Source organism: Gambusia affinis, linkage group LG08 (assembly GCF_019740435.1).
Source record: "Gambusia affinis linkage group LG08, SWU_Gaff_1.0, whole genome shotgun sequence".
NCBI classification, from domain to species: Eukaryota; Metazoa; Chordata; class Actinopteri; order Cyprinodontiformes; family Poeciliidae; genus Gambusia; species Gambusia affinis.
The window spans coordinates 4,697,597-4,720,118 of NC_057875.1; the positions used below are offsets into that span (position 1 = coordinate 4,697,597).

Here is a 22,522-nt window from a genome sequence, read left to right on the forward strand (position 1 = left end):
ACCGAAGGAGGTGAGAGACCAAACTCACATTTATTTATTTGAAAAAGTTAGGACAGCTAATCACAAAGATATTTAATATTTATTTTTAGCAAATCTGAACATTTCATGTAACTAAAACAACAAAAACAAAGAAAATTAAACTTTAAAATGTTCTTATATAAAATGCAGTTTATAGTGAAGAATAAATTAGGACATACAAAGATTTTTTTTGTCAGATCTCTAGTGTAAATATCTTAGCACACTTTAAATAAGACAAAGCAAGTAACCTTTCAGCAAGATATAGGAGTAAATAATTACTTAATATATATTTTTTTAAGTACTGGTTCCATTGAGAAATTATTTCACTTTTTGGAGGAAATGTCTTTTTATGAGGGAAATAATCTGCCAATGGAATAAGTTTCAAAAAACAATATTAAGGAATTGTTTTAAACAAGTTCCCGTATGTTGCTGAAAAGTTACTTGTAAGTAACTTTCAGTTACTTTCAGTTACTTACTAAGATATTTGCACTAGAAACTGGACCAAAAATACTTGGTAAAATGTTGTATTTTTGCAGTACAACCTCACATTTCTTCCTACTAAAAATTACTTAAACCACAGTTAAATCAACTTGAGGTGGGAGATATAGACTTAAAGTTTTATCACAATATTACGTGATGTTACTGTCATAACAATAAAAGTGACAATAATAACTATTGTTTGTTTCTTTAGCTAACTATAAGGCTAATACAACAATCAGATATCCCCACAAACACAAAGACTGCTGTTGAAAAACATTTGTAACACGCTTCTTTAGGACATCGGTCAGATAAAAAAAAAGATTTGTATCACTAAACTGCACACAGTAACTGGATTTAATCATTTTTTTATGATTTATTGATATTTAATTATTTAATTTATTTGGTAGGAACAATGCACATTAACATTTTTGTAAATGTGCCAGAATTAATCAAAAGGTTAATTTGTCTTAAAAACAAACAAACCGAAGGAGTTTCTGACTGTTTCATAAACAAGGTTTAAATAACTTAATTGCACAAATTTAGTGAATAAATGCAAAACTTTATTGAAGAACAGTAGAATAAAATAGTGAAGATAAAAATCAAAACAATATAGACAGTTTTAGGGGTTTTAAACATCATTACTTGGAATTTATTGTAATAACGATTTATCAAAATCTTAAAGAAATGTATAGCAATAAATGCAGCATAAAAACTGACCTAGATCAGGTTTTTTGCTTTTTCTTTTTGATTGCTGCTTCTCATATTTGGTTCTGGTTCCAGGGAAGCAGAACAGAGTTAGTCTTTCTTTCATGTAAATAATCCCCCAGGCATTTTATTAATAGCAAATGAAAGTAAAGATGTGTTTGTTGATGTTGAGCTTCCATCGGTTTGAGTCAGACGTGACGTGTCTATGTGAAAAGCAGCCAAAGAAATTCCTCATCTCATCTTTCACCCAGCAGGACCAGAAACTCCAGTTGGGCGCGGAGCCTGAAAGATGAGCCGATGGGGTTGCGTCAGGACACGGATCAACTCCAATCCACTCTGGGTTTGTTTAGACGACGGGTTCGTCCTGTTTGACTTGTCATAGACTCAAGGAATTTTCTCGCAGAAAAGATCCCTGCGAGTATTTTTTAAAAACATCTTTCAGTCTTTTACACCCCTTTTTGTTTGATAGTCGTTTCCTCCTGTCATCTGCATGTAGAGATAAATCATTTAACTGCTTGCGTTTGTCTGATAAGGACTAGATCTGAATGTTTGAGACAACAGAATGGGTGCAGTCGCACCAGCCATGTTTAGTCTGCTTTAATCAAACAGTTTAGTTTGTCTGGAAGGTCCAGTTTGTTTGGGGAGGTGTGAATGCACATTCGAACTCTGACCTTAAAGCAAACTCTGGTCCACCTAAAAACCTCGGCCTTGGTTCGGTGGAAATGAACTCCGGTGTGTTTTGTGAATACCAAGCAGACCGGAGGTCACCCCCAATAAAGGAAGTGGAATATAACGCAGGACATTCTGGGTAAATACAACCAAAACAAAGTAGCACCTTGTACTAGTGGGAGAAATGGCTAGTGTGGTTTTTTTAACCACAGACAAGAGAGAACTCCTAGAGAAAGGTACAGGTGTTTCAGGTGTTTGTTTTGTTTGACTCAGTGCAGTGTGAAAATCCATCCATTGTCCCTAATGGGGTCAGGAGGGTTGCTGGTTCCTCCCCAGCTACGTTCCGGGCGAGAGGCGGGGTCACCCTGGACAGGTCGCCAGTCTGTCGCAGGGCAACACAGAAACATACAGGACACACAACCATTCACACACCCACACACACACACACACACACACACTCACACACACACACTCACACACACACACTCACACCTAGGGAGAATTTAGAGAGACCAATTAACCTGACAGTCATGTTTTTGGACTGTGGGAGGAAGCCAGAGAACCCGGAGAGAACCCACCATGCACAGGGAGAACATGCAAACTCCATGCAGAAAGACCCCGGGCCGGGAATCGAACCCAGGACCTTCTTGCTGCCAGGCAACAGCTCTACCAACTGCGCCACTGTGCAGCCCATGTGTGAAAATGTAACAAATATTGCAATTTTGGTCCCCAATCGAATTTTCTACTGAATTATCAGCTGTGAAAACATCCTTAGTTCACTTCCTGGTTTGGAGAGGTCGCCGGCCCGCTTGGTGTTCATATAGGAATTCAAACCTCACCAGAGTTCACTTTTTTGGAGTTTGATTGTGCATTCACATCTCCACAATTGAACTGGACCTTCTGGACAAACGGACTGGAGTATGATTAGAGCGGACTAAACAGGGCTGGTGTGAACGCAGCCTTAGTCAGTTTGCTGCAGAGTGAACTTTGCTCCTCAACCCTGGATCTCCTTTGACTGTCGGTTTTCTGGTCGGTTTTCCTGCTGTGGTTTCTAAGTCTGTGGGATGTGGAGGATCAGTGGGAGGATCAGTGGGAGGCTCAGCAGCGTGAACGTTGGAACATCCGAAGGAGAATATTTGTGGATGAAATCCGCAGATGTGGAGCGGAGCCGCAGTGGAGGTGGAGGCAGGTGGAGAGGCGCCACATCCAGCCCCCTCCTCTCCGTCTTTTACATAAAGAGCGTTATGAAATCCCGTCGACAATCTGCTCCGATTCACTCAAGCCGCTCTCATGAGTCACTTCCAGCTGCTAAAAGTAGCAGAGCTGCCGTTATGTCATCAGAGGGCAGTGTTTCCCTGCGTCGAGGAGCTCTGTGGGCTCAGATACTGTGGAGTGTGAGCTTGTTTCCTCTTCACACCGACTCTGCTGCTTCCTACAGAATCATGACTCTGAGTCTGCTCACAAAAACCCTCAGAAGGTCTTTTATAATCAGGGGTTTAGTCATTTATCTCTTCTGATTCACAAAACATTTAGAGCAATTAGAGACTCTTTAAAAATATCCTCTAAAACAGCTGATTGACCTTAAATAAATTGTGCGAATTGGAATTTGGAAATAAATTTGCTTAATAGAAAAAAGATAGAAAAAAATTCAACCATGATCAACAAATTTGGACTTCTTCTTTCACACAGAAAAAAAAATAGGAAAAACTTTAATGTTCAAGAGGAAACTAATTTCTGCAAAAATAATGACAATGAAATAAAAATATGCAACATGATAGGTATAAATATTCACACCCTGACCCAATTCAACAGAGGTCCAGCCAAGTGGTGCTGCTTGTCCCACAGTTCCATTGACCAGACAACCAGAAAGTCTAGTTTCCAGGGCACATGTCTTAGTACAGCTTAAATAAGACAAAACTAACTTACAAGTAACTTTTCAGAACAATGTAGCAGCTTGTTTTAAATGAATAATTCCTTAATATTAATAAAAATGTGCTTGTTCTACTGACAGATTATTTTACTTATAACATGGGGAAAATGTCATAAGTTAAATAATCTACCAATGGCGCTAGTACTAGTAAGGTATTACTAATTGAAAACAAGCTGCTATATCTTGATCAAAAGCTACTTATGAGTTAGTTTTGCTTTATTTTATATGTAAAATTTGCACTAGAAACTAGACAAGAAATACTCAGACAAGAATACAGACAAGAAAACAGGAATAGATGAATTTTGAGGGGGAAAAAAAAAGTTAAAATTAGGTGGATTTGTTACAGCTTCATGAAGACTTACAGGAAATAAAAATGGGAACAAATGTATTCGAGTCTTTCAAAAGGGGTTTTATTATGTGTTTTGACATTTTATACCATAACAGTTGTAATAAAAATGCTATGTAAATTAAATCTAACTTAAAAGAAATTTAACTTCCCGATTTAATGCCTTGAAATTGGGCCTCTGTCTCTTTAAGAAACTCCTGCTCTTTGCTAAACTCCCCCTTCAGAAAGTCATCACAACATGGCTCCTCTATTAACCCTTTAGCAACATTTTTACCAGCGTTGCTCTGAGAAGTAGCTCCTATGATGAGCTCAGCTGATGTTTGCTAATTGCTGCTGGCTAGTCTGAAGGAGCAGATTGAGGGCGTCTTGGGGGAGGATGCGCTCCGAAAACTGCAGCTCCAAGGAATAGCACAGTCTTGAAGGCGGAGCTAAGTCCATCCAGGTGTTTCCCACAGCTGAATTTTTGTCATGGAGATTGAAGGATTTCTCAAACATGGATGAAAGAATCAAAGCAACACTCCAGGAAATAAAACTATAACGTAAACTATAACTAAAGCTCAAAAAAGTTGATTTTACACAACGCTGCCCTTTTAAAAATGATTCTGCACAAAGTTTAGATGAGATAAAGCAAAAAGAGTGAAACAGAGAATAAAAAAGAAATGTGTGCTTCAGTGTTTTGGCCCATAGAGAGAATCTCCTCCAGCTCTGGTGTCCTACTTGGATTCATAGTTTAATTTTTATTTAGTTATTTATTTATTTTTCTTTCTTTGTTTTTGTTGCTCTGCGTTTTTTCTCTCTGATCCGTTTAACGGGTTTAAATCCAGATCTGAGCTGCAGAACAAAAAGGCAGAGCTGCTCTTCAAACGAGAACAGACACCTCTGGAAAGGCAATAACCACGTTATCGAGATCTAACACGGACCGGACGTTGTCTCTCCACCTCAACGTCCATCTGCTGCGCTCTGATTGGACTACGCGGAACCACAGAGTCGCCTGATTGGTCCTTTCTCCGGTTTCATCCTCTGGTTTTAGCATGAATCAGAAACATAATGCTGGTAGTTTTCAGCTGTGTGCGGCACGTTGATGGTATCAGCTGCTTTAAAAACCATTAATGTTCAAGACTGATAGATGTTTATTCTTTACGAAGAGATTTAGCTGATGAATATCAAATCTTAATAACCAAGAAACTAAGTAGGAAGTTTATTCTGTCTCTTTTTTAGGGTCTTCTAAGACTGGGTGGTGAATTGATTTTGTAGTTAAACAATTTTTTGGTTTTTGAGTAATTAATTTTTGGAAAATCCGGATTTTTTCTCCACCAATTTCCTCCGTGAGTGATGTCAGTGCGGCTCGAGCCGCCATCTTGTTTTATAATTTACAGCTTTCTTTTGTTTGGACTTTACATTCATATCAACTGTACAACAAAATATAGAGGTCAAGCTAATATTTCATTTTAGTTACGAGAATAAATTAATGATATTGCCGTAATATATTTGCAGTTTTAGGAGATTAAAGTACAAATTTTATGACAACTCCAAGACATTTTATTTTTATTTATTAGAACAAAACATTAAAATGAGGAATATTAATCTTGTGAAGTTTAGTATAAGTTTCACAGATAAGGAAATAATCTTTTAACATGTCAGCATAATATTATAACCAGTTGCACGACTTTGGAAGTATTGAGCAAACAATAACTCTTCAGCTTGTCCTACTAAAGAAAATTGTCCTAACTTTAAGAGGTTCATCTGTTAAACTTGGTCTTTTTTCTGATAATATTATTAATATATTCTCATAATTAAGGAATAATTCTTATTCTTTTTGACATTAATTTTTTTTGCAATTTTTTCTTGTCAAAATGCCAATTTGTTTATTTATTTATTTATTTGTTTGTTTTGTTGATTTCTAAATGCAATAAAACTATAAAACGTAATTATTATTTTTTTTTTAAATATAATGTGTCTTACTGAGTGATGGAGTTGCTGAAAAATAAATTAAATTCTCATATTGTTCTAATTAATTGACTATTGGTGTGAATTGAATGTTTCTTTTTATTTATTTGCAAAGCACTTTGGAACACTTTGTTTTGAATAACTTGACTGATTAGAAGGATTTCCACCAAGAAATTATATTTTTATTTATTAGAAAGGATTGATTGAGGGATTTTTTATTTTATTTTAAATAAATAAATAAATAAATAAATAAATAAATAAATAAATAAATAAATAAATAAATAAATAAATAAATAAATAAATAAATACAAGAAAGGGAATTTTGTTTGTCCATCAGTTACCTCTTTACTCTCACCCGGTTTGCTGATTGGACCGACTGAAAGTGTCAGGACGCCGCAGAAACTTTTCTCCGTGTCTCCGGACCTGGATTGACCCCGAGAGGAAGGTCAGGGTGAATCTGAAGGTGACGCTGCGATGTGCTCGCCGGTGACATTGCTCCCTCTAGTGGCGGCTGTGGGTCATTACAGAACAGTAAATAACAGCATGAGCAAACAAAGAGCAGCAGCTGTTCCCGGAGCAGCAGGTTAAAGTCAATTTGTGCTGAATGAGCCTGAATGCATCTGAATCATGAATCCTCAATGAAAACTCAGACGATTTAGATGATCAATCATCTCTGTGTTTGTTTTCTTTTGAGTCAGAATTTATGTAAACTGAACAAATTAATAATTTCTGGGTCCATAAACCTCCCTTCATTATTATTTAATCTCAAACAAATGGAAGATTTTTAAAAGCTTTGCCTGATTGATCATTTTTATTTTTAAATGTCAATCAATTTATCATTACAGTCTATTATTTGTAATTTATTAGTATGCGCTTTTAGATAATTCATAAATATTTTACGTGTTTATTTGTTTTATATTTACTAATGTTAAAAAAATAATGAATATTAACTGTTCATATAAAGTTATTTACAAATGATTTATTTATTTTTCTTATATATTTTATTGAACTTTTATAATTACCATCATTTTAAAAGTTGTATTTATTAGAAGTTAAATGTACAGTACTAATTATATTTATACTTTTATAATGTATTGTACTTTGAGATAATTGTTTTCTGTGTTCATTTGTATTATATGTTGACTTATTTTTGAAATTGTTATAAAATTAATAGTTATTAATTGTTCATAAAGTTATGTAGAAATGTCTATTTACTTTATTACATATTTTATTGCATTAGTAAAAAAAAAAAAAAAACGATTTTGCAATTGCTGTGTTTGCTGTTGCTATTGTGTATTTAAGTGTGCTGTATTGGTGCAGAGTTATCAAATAAATTTGTAATTCAATACATTTATGTCTGTTTTTTAAAATTTTTATGTTAAAGAAAAGTTTTAAGTAAATGCAGCCGTTTTCATATATTGGATCGATATCAACTGATACTAAACGTTATCGGTATCAGAAGTGAAAAAAGAGGATCAGAGCATCGCTACTATTTTTTTTCTATTATAATTTTCTGAGTGTTTTCATTGGATCTTCAGGATGAAAACCATTCAATTCTGGTTCCCTGCAGAGAAATATGTGCCAACTTCACAAAATAAACCAAAAGATGCAAAAATAAACTAAAATAAATAAAACAAAGAATAAATAATTGAAAGAGCAAAAAGTTCAGAAAACTGAATTTAAATATGCACAAAGAAACAGAACAGAAAAGATCACAGAAAATACTATAAACAGACAAAATGGAGTCAAAAAATGACAGAAAAACAAACTGTAGTTGACAAAATGCTCCAGATATGAAGTAGAAAGCAACATCACAGTAGTTGTGATTCCATTAACTTTATGTGCAAAACTTTGTCAATAAACCTCTGTTGGAAAAAAAAACGGCAATTTTACAATTGCAGTGTTTCCATTAAATAAGAGACACAATTAAAATCACACATCGATACGTTTGTTTACGATAAGTGGATAAAATACCTGCCACATCATCCTCCCACCACTTCCCGTTTTCACTTGGACATTAAAGGATTTAATGGATTATTTTATTGCAATTGTTTTTATTTAAAAAAGCCTAAATTTGTTGACATTGTCAGTTTTTAAAAGCAACAAAACTGTAAACACTTTCCAAAAGAACTATATTCACCAATAAAACAAGAAGTTCAAACTGATGTTAAACTGTTTTCAGTTGCTAGCTCCAGTTGTTTGGACCTCTGTTGAATTAGGCCAGTGGTTTTAAAATAGATATTTATATCTATTGTGTTTCATATTTTTATTTAACTTAGATATTAAATGACTTTTTATTTTATAGTTTTTGTAAAATAAGTTAGTCTAACTTTGCTCACCATGATTGTTTTTTAAAAGCAACAAAGCTGTAAATACTTTCTAAAAGAATTTTTCTTGAGATGTCTCACTTACAATTAGTAAAAAAAAAACCTGAGATTTTTAATAATATTCTAATTTATTAAATATGAAGGTATAGGTTTAAATTGGATTTTTTTGTAAAGCACTTTGAGATATTTTTGTAAATTACAAATGTTTGGGATAAAATGCTTAAGTAATGTATTAAAAACTGAATGCCACAATCTTAGGAGCGATGAAAAAACAAACACACAATGCTAAAATAAATGTTGTTTTTTACTGTTTTCAGTAGAAAATTTACTAAAAAAAAAAATCTAAATTTAGTGTTTTCAGTCTTTCTTTTAACAGTGTGGCATTCTGCATGCACATTACTTGCAGTTTTTAATACATTATTCAAAGATAGTTCAGCATTTTAACCTCAAAGTACATTAAATAAATAAATAAACTGATGTTAAACTGATTTCTGTTCTATTTTTGCTTTCTCATTCCTCCAGGTATGTGGTTCTTTGTGAAGCTGTTCTTCAGCTAAAAACACTGGAGCAGAAGGAAAAGGCCGAGCCACCTGTCTTCTTCTTCTTCTTCTTCTTCTTCTTCTTCTGTTTTTATAAAGTGCATCAACAGTCGCGAACAGCTGAACATGGAGGCTGGGAACGGACGGCCCGCCTGTGAGGAGGAGAACACAACAAGAACACAACTCCATCCTCGACGTGTGTGTGTGTGTGTGTGTGTGTGTGTATGTGTGCGAGAAAGACTTTCTCTCCGTAGAGTTTCACTGAGTTTACATCCGGGTTTTTTCCCTAGGCAATGGGAGTCGCAGCACCGCCGTTCCTTAGGCAAAGTGAAATAAATTCGCCGCACCGACACAAAAAGTAGTCCGCTCACCGAACAGCCTTTCTGTCCGGCTCGGTTTTATGATCGGTCCGTTTTAACGAACTTTGGCGCCGAACTAAGCCGGTATCAAACGCTTTGTGGCGGATTGGGGAGGTTTTTGTGGGCCGCGGTGTAGTTTTTGTGCCCCCTTCCTCCAGCTTGGCGGCGCAGGGATCTGTGTTGTGCTGAGGCTGAGCTGAATGAGATTGAAGAAGAGTTCTTCTTGTTTTGTAGCTTCAGTTTCTCTGTTTTTACTCGTTTTTTTTACTCCAACACCAAAACAAAGTGCAGTTCTGCGGGCAGGAGGCGGCCGGACTCCCGCTCAGCTGTGGCTCCACCGTGGATCGGCTGCTGGGAGGAAAATATTTAATTAATCTGGAGGAGGACTGCTGCTGAGTAAGTGGGCTTTTTTTAAATTTCATAACTTTAATTCAGTCCTGTGTGAAAGTTCAGAAGGCTGAAGGATGAGTCTGATGCTCTGAGCAGGTGTGCGGGCAGGTGTGTGAGCGGCCGCAGGGTGTGTGTTCCGGCTGGCTGTGTGTGTTTAGCTGCGGACCGAGGTTCTGGAGTTCTGGAGGACAAGGGGCCGACAGAACTTAGAGCCACCGACAGACGGCGGCTCTTCGCCAGGGTTTGTTTCGAAAAGATGGCGTCCTTCAGGGTTGCTGCTCATCTTCTCCCACGGTTTTTCCTCCGGGTCTCCAAAGGAGGCTCCTCACGGCTCTTTGCGTGAAGTTATCCGCCTGCTGGCGCCGTTAGCCCGGGCAGCTAGCAGGATAGTTAGCATTAGCGGCTAACGTTAACGGTGGTGAAGTTGGCCTCTGATTGAAAGCTGTTTAGTAAAGGAGCATTCCGCTGTTTTGGGGAAAATCTAGACTAAAATTTACCAGCTGTTGCTTAAAATTTACAATACCAATTTGGTGAAACATGAACTGAATAATTGTAACACATGATATGGTTTATGTAACTTACTCTGATTGTTTTGACACAGGTTAGGAGGACTATCCAATTCTCTTTGGTGTCTACCGTCTTAAATAAGGTTGAGCCTGTCAACTTCGGACAAGTCAAACTTGTTCTGTAGTGTTAAAGGATTTCCTTAAACATTTCAATATGCAAAAGTTTGATTCTATTTATAAAAACCCGAACTGTCCATTTTAAGTCTACCTAAATTAGGTTTCTGCCTGAAAACTGCTCTACTTAAACAATTTAAAAGTGATTCAAGTGATCCAGACTGGGTAAATATTCTTTAAGAAGGCAAGTTTGTCATTTGTAAAACAGTTTACTCTGTTTATGAAAACAAAAAAGTTAAATGCACATATTTTTATTTTAAAATATATGTTCCTAAGCTGCTTTAAAGAAATTTGGATTCATTAAAACAAACTAATAAAAGTTTACATGTAGTCAATTTACTGATTGTGTTTATTTTGGCTTAAATGCTTTGAAATAACTCTTAAGGGGACTTTGACAAATAAAACAAGTTTATTTGAGCTCAAACTGTGTTTTTAAAGCTATATAAGCATTTAGAATAATAATGTTGGCTTTTTTGATCAGTCTGAGTTTTAGAACCGAGCTTGATATAACGAAGTCCAGATGGCAGAACAGTGACAATTATGATTTTCTGTAACTTTAAAAAATTATATAAAAGTTTCTTTCCATATGTTAAAGTATTCATTAACGATGCAGAATAATAATTAATTCCAGGTTTGAAGCGAGTAAGTGTTCTAGATTTTTATTCGGCACTAATCTTAAGGTAGTTCAGCATTTCAAAAACAGCGGAATGCTCCTTTACTGGTATTTGTGAATCAGACACCAACTTCAGGCCGCATCCACTTGTTCTCGGTGAACGGTCGGAGCTTTCACACCGACAAAAAAAAAAAAAAAAAAAAAGAAAGAAAAAGCGACAAAACAACGAAGATCCTGCTGAAATGTCCCCCGGTATCCCTCTGCTGGGAATCTGTCAGGCAGCTAGGAGGGTGTGTTGAGGCCGGCCGTGGTCGGTTAGCAGCGGTTTAATGGCTGGTTTCCCCCTGAATCGAAAGAAAAGCGGAGTTTGTAGAGCTGCTCGCAGGATCAACCCTCCATCTTAGCCTCACTTCTTGGTGTTTTCGGGCCTCTGCTGCTGCGGCGGCATGCAGCTTCATGGAAGTTTATATCCCGACAACTTTCCGACCCAATCAGCTTAATTACACAACATCCCGTCCGGGACGCCGAACCTGGTGCTTTCACTTTTATTCCCTCGTCACTGAGAATACTGGAGTGTAATCTGGAGCTGTTGGCGTTTTCAGCAGCTGTTAGGATTTAATTTCAGAGCACATAAAGCATCACTGCGGGTTTACAATAACAACAAAGACCTACTTTTTCCTGCTTTTAAAAAGAAAAGTGATTATTTTTTATTCTAAACTACTTTTGTTATTGTTTCCCAATATATTCCAGTGGGAATACTGGACTTTTTCCCATTTTCTCTGGGAGGATTCCCTGGTAGTTTGTTGTATTTTAGTAGTTTAATGTAGTACTGATAATAGCACTTTTGTTTTCCATCAAACTGAAGACAGAAACAATCCTTTAATATAATTGCCTCATTAAACCTATACATTTTAGCTCTGATTGGCAACAATATTTTTTATTTATTTAGATTTAACTAGGGATATAATCTGTTTTTAGAGTGCTAATGTCACACATTAGTACTAATGCCTCTAATGTACAAATCATTAGATGTATTCTGACAGCAGAAATATTTAAATATTCGGTGTAAATTTAATATATATTCTACTTCCACTCCCTTTTTAAACTTATAACTAAATAGAAACTGAAACTTTTATTGTTTTCCAATACATCTAACAGAAAATACTAAATTTATTCTGGGGGTTTTTCTGGACATTTAAAGCACATTTGTTTTTGAAAATACTACAAACCTCAGTAGTTTGTTATATTTTATTAGTTTTTGAGTTTTCTTTGAGTTATTTTAACTTTTCCATCAAGCTCCAGATGTAAAAAATTCTAAATATTTTAATAAAGTCAAATAAATATTTGGTAAAATCCTCCTGGTATTGTTGTAGGTCCCAATTTGATTGTTTTAAAATAAAAGTTTTCATCACATAATACGAGTTTCAGTTGCATTAAATCTAAATACTCGAATGTTTCCCAAGAAAAACATTTTCAAAAAGTTTTTAACAGGTACTTTATTCCTTTATCTCTCTTTAAAGTTCTACTGCAACCATTTTTTTCAAATTGTACTTGAAAAACAGAAGCACTAAAGTATTTTTCTATTTTAAAAAGCTGTACTTGCACTTTCCTGCACTTCAAAGTAAATATATTTATTCTGATCTTAAAACTGTAATTTTTACTACAAATGATTATATGAAAGTACCTCATTAAACCACTTTGAAAGTATTTTTATTCTGAGTTAATTTGTAATTTTTCCTCCAGAATATTTTAGTGAGAAAACTGTAAAGTATTTTTAAGAAACAAAGTACATTTTATCCATTTTAAAGTACTACTCTGTTTGTAGAAATGAGCAAAACTTAAGTATTTTTTTCATTTTAAATACAACAGACAGTACTTTTGCTTACTTTCAGGGTAAATAATGCAATTTTTCACACTTAGAATCAGATTATACAGCATCTGAACTAAAAAGATGTATTTTTATCTGGCAGTATTTTATTATTGCTTCCCAGTACATTTTACTGGGAGCTCTGGATTTTTTTTTAATGGTTTGTCTTTGAGCACAAAGCAGATTCAGATGAAAATATAATCAAACTTTATTAGTTTGTTGTATTTTAATAGTTTTCATTACTAATAAAAGTATCCTTAAGTTGCATTTCATACAGAAATACAGTCGGTTTAATTCTGATTTATTTGTATTTACGGTTTAATATTGAAGTAGTTTTTAATCAGGTACTATCTGTTAAAGTCCAATAATGTAAACAAATATTTGACAGTTTAAAGGGTCAAAACAAAGTGCTTTGAAATTTCCAAAATGTTTTTGGAAAGTAGTTAATAGGAAGCAGAACTTATTCAACACTTTTTCATTAAAAACAAAACTATTCTTTTACTTCTCATTACAATAAATGACGTACTTGTGAAACTGAGGCATTTTCATCCTGCACTTCTTTATTATTGCTTCCCAGATTGTTTTACTGAGAATTCTGCCTTTCAATCTGGTTATTTCTGTGGACAGAAAGAAAATTCAGGATTAAAAAAATGAAGTATTTAGTAATTTATATTTGCAGAGTACTAATGAAGTACTGAGTATGCAGCGATATACAGTTATCTGTATACTTTGGTTTCCTTTAACACAGTTACTGTTCCAGTTTGTGAAACTAAAGACGGCAAGTTGTACTTGTATAAAACTAACAGTATTACAGTTAAAAGTAACTGTAATACTTTGTACTTCAAATATATTGAGCAGTTTGATCATCTTGGTTTCATTTTGTTTTTATTTTTCTGTTCATTTTACAGGAAATGTTGAAAGAACTTCAATCTGGCTGATCTGAATCGGGTTAAAAGTTCTGATAAAACTATTACTGGACGATCTTCTGCTGCCTTAACAATTAAACCACATCCTGCCCACTTTATTTAAACACTTCAGAGCTCAACGGTATACACTGCACAACTTTAAAATGCTTTTTTATATTCATTAACGGGTTTTAGAAAGTATGTTGTAGTACTATAACAGTTTCTAACTGGTAAAAGAAGCTTAAATCACTTTTTTAAAAAGTATTTTCAGCAGATTCTCACAGAGCTTCAGGTGTTTTTATATATTTAGAATAGTTTAGAGTCAAATTGTTGTTATAAAGTATTTTTAAAGTACCGCTGTCAGGTGATGTACTTTCCTTTAACTGCAGTTGATATTCAAATACTGAAGTTTCTGCGTATTTTTACTTCCCTCCTGCTTGGTTTTACGTTTCACATGCAAATGTTGTAACAGAGTTCTGACGCTGATTATTTTACGCTTTAATCTCACAGGATGGGGAGATTTTAGGTTTCAGGACGGGAAAGTTTAGTGGAAAAAATTAAAGTACTTCCAAAGTTTTTGATACTTTGGAAGTAAAAGTATGACGGTTTTCCACATCTGGAGCAACTTGTAGGACTTTCACCCGTTTTAATACTTGTACTAGACCTCAGCAAGAATAAAGTACTGCAGAAAGTGAAATAAATACTTCCTGGTTCTGGTAGAACTTTAAGGTTTCAGTATCAGAACCACTAAAGTTCAGTTCAGTCTGAAATGTTCACTGTTTTATTTTTGACTCAACTAAATAAAACGTTGTCACTACAAAAATGTTTTAAGATTATCAATTAAAAAAAAACTTTATTCAAAATCCAGACAGAATTTCAAAGTATTATAGTACTTTACGTCAAATAATATTCAATTTCAGTATTTTTGTTTGTATTTGATATATAATAATTTTTTTTTCATTCTTGTGAGGAACTAATGTATGTTTATCTCTAAGTAAAATGTAAATACTTGACTGTTTTCACCAGAATTAAAACTTTAAAAGAAGTTTTATTTCTTTACAACAGTGTTTAAAAACATAATTTATTTTATTTATAAAACACAGTCAAAAAAACAAACAAAACTGAGACAATAATAATAATAATAATAATAATAATAATAATAATAATAATAATAATAAAATAAAAACATTAATAGATTAAAATTATGCACTAAAAAAACAACATAGTTGTAAAAGCAACTAGAAAGTCTTTTTCACTTTTAAAAGTACTGCTGTCTCTGTATTAGTTGTACTTTTTGTATTTAAAACAATAAACTGATTTGACTTGACCGTTTCAGAACCAGAACCGAATTTATTCACACATTTCTGCACAGAAACAGAATTTTCTCTGTTAAGACATTTTAAATATAAATATAAATACCACTATGAAGGAAATAAAAGTACATATTTTTAAAAGCACATGCAGCATTTTTACAAAAGAGGAAGACGAGGTTGAATTAGTCCAAATATGCAAAGGGTTGATCTAAATAAGTTGTGTCCAGGATGTGTGGGGTCTGCACAGATTTTATTTCTATCTACAAGTAAAGAAAAATTCACTACAATATATATTTGATTCAGTGACTTGCGGTGAGGCTCATGGCTGGTGAGGCGCTAAATTAATCAAAATCATAAGACCTCTGCATGTTGTTGTTGTTGTTTGTGCATGCAGACAACATTAAAGGGCAAATAGATTATACTTCCACATGCCATCCGCTGCCAATGTAGAAAAATTTTACTCAATAAAACTTTGTGTGTAGCTTCTATTATTTACTGCATTTCTAGCTTGCTGTCTCTTACTCTGCAATTGCAGAGTCACAATGTTTGGGAGCATGAGCGCCCCCTGCCATGAGGCAAGAGAACTGCCTGCCTCACCTCGAATCTGTTCTCTGCCGTTTCTGATCGCTCCCTCAGCACACGAAACACTGTACATTATATACATAAGCTAAAGTATGTAAAATCAGTTCATACATTAAATGTTTTTTAGCCATTTTATTGGCGGCGTGCAGACAGGAGGAGCGTGCTCTCATCGTGTGGCAGCCAGTGCAGTTGGCCAGAGGTTGATCAATCCCAGGTGAGGATCGGCTCACTGCTGCCTCACCAGCTTCACTTCTGAGCATTTGAATGGGAAAATGCGAAAATCCAGCTATATTGCAGAAAAAATAATCAGAATTGGTTAAGCTAAATGAAAAGTAGGTACTTTATAGTACAAACCACAGGGTGAAAATATCAATATAAATTATTTTATCATTATATATTATTTTTCCATGAAGGAAAACCGTACTTCACAGGTTTGAAATAGTTTTTATTTTTTGTTTTCCAACCAAATCTTAATAATAAAAGGTTGTAGAGTAAATAAACTTTTAAATCAAAATGCACATACCAAAACCTTAGCTGCAACACAAAGTAATCGCCTTTTCCCTCTGTTGTCATGGCAACTAGGACCACATCGACTCATTGGCTTAAACTTAAAAAAACACAAATCTGCATTTAAAACTCAACTAAAAACAGGAAATGTTTTTCAATGATTTTACAGCTGAGAATAAATTTTATTTATTTATTTTTTTCAGTTTTTTTTAATAATTTCCAGAATAATTATCAGATCTTTAAGAAGAAAAACATAAGAAAACATTAAAATTTTTGGATCTTCAATGCTGTTCCCACAATAAAATATGATTAATTAGAATAGTTCATACTTAGTTTATTGTTGAGCATGGAAAAAAAAAGAATCAACATTTTTGGTTATTTTAGTTCTAAAAAATTTTATTTTAAAAGCTTTTTCACGCCTTTTTCTAGAGAGTCTCTGTGCTTCACCGAAAAGTTTTAATTGGTGTAAGGATAGAAAACATAACCCTTATCTAATCTGCAGATTCTGAGATTAAACGGCTCATATGTTAATGTGTTTGGAGAAAATGGAAAAATAAATCTTTTTCAGAAAGGTTGAAGCTGCTTGAATGAGAAACAAACTGAAAAATGATAAAGGTTTTAAAAACTTGTGTTTTTTTTTTAAGAATCATTTTAGCAGATTTGAACCAGCAGCTCCTGGTTACTTTTAGATAAATTCTTATCTCTGGACTGTCTTTTTTATTAATTAACTTTGTTTAATTAGTTTATTTTTTATGATTTAATATTTTTTTTTTTTTATTGTTTATTTTGTGTAGCTTTTTTCTAGTGTTTCTAAAGAAAATCTTGACATTCAGAGGAATATCTATTATTAATAAACAGTTTAAAGCGGTTTTATGTTTCTGCAGCGTTGCACTTTCTCTGAAGCGTTCCTGCAGTATTTCTCTGGTTAGAAAATGTTTGTGCAAATAGTTATTTGCAGCTACATGAGGCTTAAAATAAAGACTGAGTCAGATTTATCGGCATTTAAATGAGAAAATGAAGTCACAGAGTTCAAACAGGTAATAAAATCTGAGCTGATTTTTATTTCTTTGCTTGTTTTAACACTAACTTGGCTTTTCAGTGGAATTTTCCTGAGTTTTTAGCCTTTTGTTTCTTTGATTAAGTGTTTTTTTTCCCCCTTTTTGTGACTGTACATTAAAAATAAACGGGTTTTGTTCAAGTTTGACTTCCAGCTGTAAATTTGTCAGATCTTCTCCAGAATAATTTCTGTTCTTGCTGATGGATGAGTTTCATTTTAGACCTTCAGAGGATTCTGACGTTTTTTCTGTAAATGAAACTTGTTTTATCTAATCTGTAGGCAGCCAGCAGGGGGCGCTGTGGAAAATAATTATTGGACCATTAGATGAAATAGGAAGGTTTCTAGTTAAATATGATGACATTTTAACCCGATTATGAATTATAACTAATTAATTTTATGTTTGTAGTAATAATTAAGGATCTTGAAACATTAATATCTTTGGATAAGTTGCAAACACACAGAGCCTGATGTCTTTTTTGTGATTTTTAAAGCTATTTATTTATTTTCTTTTAATGGAAAACTGTTGATTTGTTGTCCTTTATGAAAATGAGGGCTGATTTTGTGATGGAGTGCGTTTGTTGTGTTTTCCAGGGCAGCACAGAGGGGTGGAGTCCAGTCCCACAGCCAGGTGGTGAGTCCTGTTTGACAACAACAATACATAAAGTCTTAATTCAAATACTGTACAGATTTATAATGTTGTTTAGTTTTTTCACCTATAACTTGTGGAACATTTGCATCATTTTGTCAAAAAAAAGCTCCTAAACTCAAAGGAAAGTAAATAAAGTGGATATTTTGGTTGTTTATTACCATAAAAATCTCAAATGTAACATATTTTAGCTCCAGTAAAAACAAAATTAAAGCACTACAGATGATTATCTGAAGGGGAAATGATGTCTGCTGTCTTTTAAAATCAGTATTTTCAGATCTGGAGGAGTTTCTATGTTTTATATTTGTTACTTTGTCTTCCACTGGACTGAAACGGAGAGTGAAATCAGCCAAAACCAAAAGAAAGATCTTCAGAAAGTGTATAGATCTGCTGATGTAAATAAAAACCTAAAAAAAACGGTTTCAGATGACGTCAGTAGGGCGTGGTCTCCGTGTTGCGTTCGAGTGCTGTGGGTCTATGTTTTATATTTGTTACTTTGTCTTCCACTGGGCTGAAACGGAGAGTGAAATCAGCCAAAACCAAAAGAAAGATCTTCAGAAAGTGTATAGATCTGCTGATGTAAATAAAAACCTAAAAAAAACGGTTTCAGATGACGTCAGTAGGGCGTGGTCTCCGTGTTGCGTTCGAGTGCTGTGGGTTTTCTCTGTATTTCGGTATTTCTTATTTGGTTTATGTTATCACTTTATTCTCATAATATTCTAATGTTTTTTTCTGGTAATATTAAACTTATATTCTCATTAATTCAACTCTACTGTCGTATAACTGTATTTGTGGGATATTATGACTGTATTCTTGTAATTAAAAAGAATACGTCGCAGTCTGGCCCTAACATTCTGTCGTAAACTTGACCTGGATAAAACGTACAAATAAATAGAAGCTGTAAAACAAGATGGCCACCCTGGGCGTGCTGACATCACTCTTAAAACCCAACGAGTGTAAGGAGTGTATTGGTAGAAAAAAAAAATTCTAGATTTCTCCAAAATTAAATCCTCACAGTAACTAATTTTCCTGGACAATAATTTGTCCAAGGAGTCATTGTGATAAACAATAATATTGTTGTTTTGAGGTCATTTTTAAGTAATATAATGTTAATGGCATAATAATAATAATAATAATAATAATAATAATAATGTGAGAATATATTCTCAAAAATCAATAAACATTAAATGCTAATGAACATTTGACATGGGAACTGGAAGACATTTTAAATATCCAAAATAAACCAAACAGAAACGATAAATAAATAAATTATGAAAGTTTTGTTGAGTCCAAAGAACCAGACTGGAGACTTTTATCATCCTGTTTTTGGTAAAAAGGAAAAAAAAACTGTAAATAATTCAAATGGAAATTATTAACATAGTTTTAATTTATCATTTTATTATCTGATTTATTTCTTATTGTGACCAGCTTGTTCAAAAACCAATAATCAGATTAATAAAATCGATTTCTTGCCCAGTCCTTGTCGGCGTATTTATTCCTAATAAGTCCAGAATCGATTCCAGAGTTTAATGCTTTTCCTTTTTGCTTTCAGCGGCACTTTAATGCTTCAGTTGGATGGTTTTCCTACTGGAGAAGGTGTTCAGGTAAAAACGCAGCGCCTCTTTGAATGCACCGCGCAGACAGGAAGCCGTCATCAGCAAACAGGAAGTGGTAACCGGACGGGTTTGTGTTCCAGGCTGATCGATCGGCTGGCAGACTGACTGGATCCATGATGGAACTACAGACGCTACAGGAGGCTCTGAAGGTGGAGATCCAGATCCATCAGGTGAGTCTCCGGGTCCAGAACCCGCAGGACGTTGCTGCCACCACCAGGCGTCGCTGTGACCCGTTATTTTTCTCCTTCTGCAGAAACTGGTGGCTCAGATGAAGCAGGACCCGCAGGTAAAACCCAGCAGGTCTCCGTGTGGGTCCGGTCCGGTCCGAGATCCGGTCCGGTTCTACTCAGCCTGACCCGCTTTGTTTTTGTTTCAGAACGCAGATCTGAAGAAGCAGCTCCACGAACTCCAGGCAAAGATCACAGCGCTCAGCGAGAAGCAGGTGAGTCCACATGTAGACCGACTCACCTGGAGGTCAAGGGTCAGGGCGGGTCCTGGCAATACGGATCCAGGACTGGTCCATATTGCCCGGTCCTGGGCAATACATACCGGTTCTACTGCTGCCTGAACCGGTTCTGCTTATACAGATATTTGTACCCTTCTTTTTTTTCTATCATTACTTCCTTCCTTTCTCTGCATCCTTCCTTCAATCCTACTTTATATCCTTTAATTCTTTCCTTCATTCATTTTTTTTCAACCTTCCTTCCTTGGTTGTTTGTGTCTTTCTTTCCTTCCTTGTTTGCGTTCTTCCTTCCTTTTATATGTCCTACTTTCCTTCATTGCATCTTTCATCCTTACTTTTTGTGTCTGTCCTCCCTTTCTTCTTTGTATCATTCCTTCCTCCCTTCCTTCTTTGAGTCCTTCCTTCTTTTCATCTTTCCGTTTTACTTCCTTGCTTCCTTATTTCCTCTCTTCCTTCCTTGTCGATACCAGTGATCTGGTAACTTTAAATTAACTGGATTAAACTCGGTGACAGGATGATGTTGATCTTCATAACATGAGGTTGGGACCTGCTCTGAGTTCTGCTGACCCCTGACCTCTATGACCTCTCTGTTGACGTCTAGTTTTGCCTCAGAACAAACCGGAGACTCTTGACCCGTTCTGATGTGTAACTTGGAGCCGATGATCTCGATGTTCTCCTGGTTTCATTCTGCAGACAGGAACCTCAGACTTTTATTCTGAAAATAATCAGGAAGTCTAAGGCCTGATTTCCTCAGTTTTAAAGGAGAAATTCACATTGTTTGGGTTTTTTATTAAGTGATTTTTTAAATCCTTTTCTCTCTTTCTGGCTGACATTTCTGTTTATCTGCAAGTTATTTAAAAGATTTTCTATGTTTTCTTTTTTTTTATTTGCTTAGATTAACGCTGTTTTTGTATTTCTTTTAATCCTCTTCATGGCTGATTGCTGTAACTTCTTTGCAGTTACTTTTTGTTCTTGGGTATCTGTTTGTTTCTTTATGATAATGTGAGTAATAATGTAAATGAGCTCCAGCAGTTGTCGTTTCAGATTGATTTTTCTTTAAAACCTGGAGTTTTTTTTTTTTTTTTTTTTTAGTTTCAGCTTCAGGATCTTCTGAAGACTTGACGCTGAAGCGTCTTTGTTGTTGGTTGCAGATCTATTTTTATCGTCTTTCTGAGCGTTTCTATTTCTGTCCGCTCCCTGCAGGTTGGATTTCTTATTTGTTTTGCTGTGATGAGTGTGGACTCTGAGGTGAAACGCACAGATCAGATGGTTCCCATTATGCAGGATGGAGACGCTGGATTGTGAAAATCTGCTTTAATCTTAAATTTTATTTCATATCTGTGGGTCAAACTTCCTATTCGTCTTAATTATGCTTCTTCTAATGATGCTGAAACCTCAGCAGGCTTTGTGTAGGTGCTGGAAATCCTTGCAAAAGCTTTAATTTTAATTAGTTTGGCGTTCCTACAGTCTGGAATAATCCAGAATCTGATTTCTGCAGTTTTTTATGAGCTTTGAGAAAGGTAGAAGAAATTATGGATTAGAAATAAACTTTTGTCAGTCTTTATTTCTGTCCCCACTGTCCAGAATGTCTTTTCTTACTGACCTCCTTCCTTGTAACAATCCTTCCCTCCTTTCTTTTCTTCTTTGTGTTTTTCAACACCTTCCTCCTTATAGCGTTCCTTCCTTGTTGCATTCCTTTCTTCGTTATTTCCTTCCTTCCTTGTAACCTTCCATTTTTCTTTGTATCCTTGCTTTCTTCCTTCCTTGTACTTTTTGTTTCTTGTCTTCTTTATAAATTTATGTCGTAATATAAAAGAAGACAATTAACACTTAGAAAAAATATTGATAAATAATCAGTAAACAGATTGAATGTTTTCAGTTCTGACTAAAAAGAGCCTTCTGGTTCTGGAACTGAGGAGTTCTGGTCCAGGTCGGGTTTAACACAAGCCCATTTCATGGTCCTACTCATCAATATTTTTAAATTAGTTCCTTCCTGATAGATTGAATGAGTGTAACCAAAATGACTGTCATGACAAGAGGAGAAATTTTCGATGTGTTTGTATAGAAGTAACAAACTACATTAAATAAAAGTGTTTGCAGAGGGTTGGTTTGATTTTGTGGACATTTCAGAGGTGAATAAAGGAGAAAACTGATTTTTATTTGTTTTGTTTGTGTTCAGAAAAAGGTGGTGGAGCAGCTGAGGAAGGAGCTGCTGGTGAAGCAGGAACCAGAGCCCAAACTGCAGCTGCAGGTTCAAGCTGCTCCAGTAGGGGGCGACCTGAAACCGACCAACCTGCTGCAGAGCCAGCAGATACCTGGAGCACTGCAGCAGGTGGGTGACCGCCACCTCTCTGCTCTGATTCAATACAGTTTGATAATATTTCATTTATTGTAAAGATGCAGTATATTATATCTTTTATATAATTGTTAAAACTGTCACCATGTCATGACAATGTAATATGAGAGATGATCTCTGAAAAGACTGATTACCATCTGAAGAAATTCACCACAACAGTCAATCACAGCCAGCAGCCAGGAGGATCGTCTTAGTGCTGTCAGTCAA

The 22,522-nt window shown here is 35.0% G+C and overlaps 1 protein-coding gene across 3 annotated transcripts in view; it reads left to right on the plus strand.

Annotated features, from left to right (window-relative positions):
• Nucleotides 1–9,172: 9,172 nt before the first annotated feature.
• Nucleotides 9,173–22,522, plus strand: part of phf21ab (PHD finger protein 21Ab) — a 35,653-nt gene continuing 22,303 nt past the window's right edge. Inside the window, exons 1-7 of one of the 3 annotated variants that reach the window (XM_044125936.1) lie at nucleotides 9,173–9,716; nucleotides 17,826–17,865; nucleotides 19,433–19,484; nucleotides 19,577–19,666; nucleotides 19,750–19,782; nucleotides 19,873–19,938; nucleotides 22,139–22,291. In XM_044125936.1, the coding sequence (XP_043981871.1) occupies nucleotides 19,443–19,484; nucleotides 19,577–19,666; nucleotides 19,750–19,782; nucleotides 19,873–19,938; nucleotides 22,139–22,291 (384 nt within the window). In that variant the 5' untranslated portion in view covers nucleotides 9,173–9,716; nucleotides 17,826–17,865; nucleotides 19,433–19,442. The remainder of the gene's footprint in view (nucleotides 9,717–17,825; nucleotides 17,866–19,432; nucleotides 19,485–19,576; nucleotides 19,667–19,749; nucleotides 19,783–19,872; nucleotides 19,939–22,138; nucleotides 22,292–22,522) is intronic. The other 2 variants (XM_044125933.1, XM_044125934.1) reach the window with 2 other exon arrangements.